This window comes from Nematolebias whitei, chromosome 17, assembly GCF_014905685.2.
Source record: "Nematolebias whitei isolate Nwh7 chromosome 17, NemWhi1, whole genome shotgun sequence".
In the NCBI taxonomy this organism is placed as follows: Eukaryota; Metazoa; Chordata; class Actinopteri; order Cyprinodontiformes; family Rivulidae; genus Nematolebias; species Nematolebias whitei.
Window position 1 is genome coordinate 33157950 of NC_056514.1, and position 2928 is coordinate 33160877.

The following is a 2928-nucleotide window of genomic DNA, read 5'->3' on the forward strand; positions in this document are numbered from 1 at the left end:
AAATATTTGAAATATATCAGTCTGTGTGTAATGAATGAATATAATATACAAGTTTTACTTTTTGAATGGAATTACTGAAATAAATTAACTTTTTCATGATATTCTAATTTTATGACCAGAACCTGTATGTCCTGATGCATGCTCAGAACCTGTATGTGTTTCTGTGATGGACTGGAGACCTGTCCAGGGTGTACCCCACCTCTCGCACACGGGCATGGCCACCAGTGATCCTCGCGACCCACAAAGGAAGAAGCGGGTAAAGATAACGGATGGATGGCTGGATGGATGGATTTCACACTTTTTAGAGGTTTATTAACTGAACTTTAAGATGGTTTTAATGACGGCGACTGTAAAGACTTTAAGGCTGACTATTTTTTGAGAAAAGAAGCCTCTTTCCAGATTTAGCTTTTTTCACGAAAGTGTTTGTCTCCAAGTTGCTCAAATGGATTTCATTCTGTTCGACAATTTTATTTATCCCCATTAGGCAATTGAATCCAGCTGCCACACAGATAAACAAACACCCACGCCCATATGCACACAAAACAACAAAAACAAACCGTAGTGAGGGCAGATACGCAGAACAACAAACCAATCGGACATCTTTCTGCTAGACTCCTATTATTTTGGAGCAGACCTTCTAAATGGCTGCTGATGCTGTGTATCGTCATCATCAATGTATGTTCCAGTGAATGACAAAATTTGTTTTCTGCATTTCATCCATGCGAGATACACCCAAATGAAGCACTGGTTAGCTATATTGAATAGGAGCAGTTAAAGAATAGGTGCATTGCTCAAGCACATGGATGCATAAACAAGGCAGGGAATCAAACGGCTAACCTTTCCATCCTAAAAGAGCTGCCGTAACACTGCACCACAGTCACCCCTAATGACTGTTCATATGTTTTAAAGACAGACCACAGAACTAACCGAAAACTAAATAAGTAAAATGGACTAATGAAACATAGACGCCCTTAAGGAGTTTAGCTTCGTTGCTAGTGGATTCTCTGCTGACCTCGCTTGGCTCGCTGTGTTCCCATCAAACTTTAATTTGGAATCAAATCCAGTTCCTAAACGCTTGCACAACTTTACAATTTCATCTCCTCCATGTGCTGAATTCAAGCTTGTTTACCCTTAAAACCACAACAAGCTCCTTCATCTCCTCCAAAACAGAGAAATTTCCCATCATCCACCAGCTGCAACTAACACCCAAACCATAATGCATCCTCCCTCGTGCCTAACAGCTAGATTTTTCTGTAATTAAATCTTTTGTCTGTGCTACCAAATGTTTTGAAATCTCTTTTACAGGAAACAAAATGTTGCAGGTCAACATTTGTTCTCAGGATTCCCAGAATGCATTGGGCTCTTCTATGACAATGTTGAGAAATTCTGAAAGAGAAAATAAGAGCCTGCCTGGTGGTGAATCATTTTACAATGTTCATGTTCATTTGAGTGTGTGAATTCCTGCTACACCTCACGCGGCGCCTCGCTGTGATATTGAGCTAAAAATTATTTGTGGTGGAGAGTCGCTCAAGATCAGTTTTTAAAACGTTGCCATTAACTGTAGGAGCGAAAAGTGTGTCTGTTAGCAAAATATATATGATGAACTACTGCACCAATTATAACAAAACCTTCAGAATGGGTGTAGATTTACAGTTCATTAACTTTTAAAGTAAAGTGAAAATCAAAATGGCCATAACAGCTAATCAACTGCAGCCAACATAAAATGCTTATAAGTCCATCAGTTTTACAAATATTGAGCTAAAGTTTAGTGTGGTAGCAGCTGAGAGTCATTCATAACAGATACCCTGAGTGCTAACGCCATCACAGGAGACTGTGCAAAATGTTCGTTACAAGTTTGACCAAAACAGCTGTAACTCTGTCATGTTTATAGTTTAAACCCTGGCATGAAAGGCAGCGGGCGATATGCATTCCTCCGAGAAACCTTCGGCTTTTAATTACAAAATGAGCTGAAGAAACAGCTGCTTATAACTCTTAAAGATCACTGAATTTGATCTCAGCTGTAGGAACTGGATCCCATGTTTGGTTTCTGACTAGAAGTTTGAGTCAGGAGGGCCTGGCTGAGGCCAAAGTCCCCCCACCACCAAAAGAAGAAGAAGAAGAAGAAGTGTCATGAGCCTGTTGAGCCTTTTTAAAATGAAAACCCAGAACACAACCAGAACAAATGAAGCGGAGTCGAGCCTAATGCATTAGGTGTCAAGTGATGCCAGACTCAGCCACAAACTCGTGGAGCGAGGGGCGGGGAGGAGAGAAAGGTGTTGTGACGTAAGAAGCCCTCTGGCCAATGAGAAGTCGGTGCGCTCCCGCTGTCTTTATAAAAGGTTGAAAGCACAAACAGCAGTCCCTCAAACTCATCTGTTTCAATCGTCTTCTCTTTCTTCACCCTCACTTTGTTTCTTCTCCTCCAAAGAGGCATCATGATGAACGGAAAGGTCGCAGAGGCCGTGGAGGAGTTCTGCAACAACTCGTTCGGCGACCTCAAGATCATGGACGCCAAGAAGTCCGCCGTCGCGCACCGCAAGCACGAGACGTCCCGCAAAGAGTCCGAGGACGTGTCCCGCCTCCCGGCGCTGGAGGCCGCCTACACCAGCATCCTGCGGCACCTGGGGGAGGACACGGACCGCGAGGGGCTGCTGCGCACGCCGCTGCGCGCCGCCAAGGCCATCCAGTTCCTCACCAAGGGCTACCACGAGACCATCGACGGTAAATTCTGCACGTTCTGCTCCAATCTGTGATGGATGGAGGGATTTATAATCCCAATCTGTGGAAGCAGCTGGAGATCAGTTTGTTCCAATCTCCAACAGATTAACTTAATCTTAAAATAAGATCTTTAAATTTAAAAGACTTAAAAACTTCTTCTGAAAAACACATCTATCTATCTATCTATCTATCTATCTATCTATCTATCTA

At 42.9% G+C, this 2928-nt stretch overlaps 1 protein-coding gene across 1 annotated transcript in view; it reads left to right on the forward strand.

Moving 5' to 3' along the window:
* The first annotated feature begins 2363 nt into the window (after positions 1–2363).
* Positions 2364–2928, forward strand: part of gch2 (GTP cyclohydrolase 2) — a 3620-nt gene continuing 3055 nt past the window's right edge. The window contains exon 1 of the mRNA XM_037691139.1: positions 2364–2721. Coding sequence (XP_037547067.1) covers positions 2436–2721 — 286 coding nt within the window. The 5' untranslated portion in view covers positions 2364–2435. The remainder of the gene's footprint in view (positions 2722–2928) is intronic.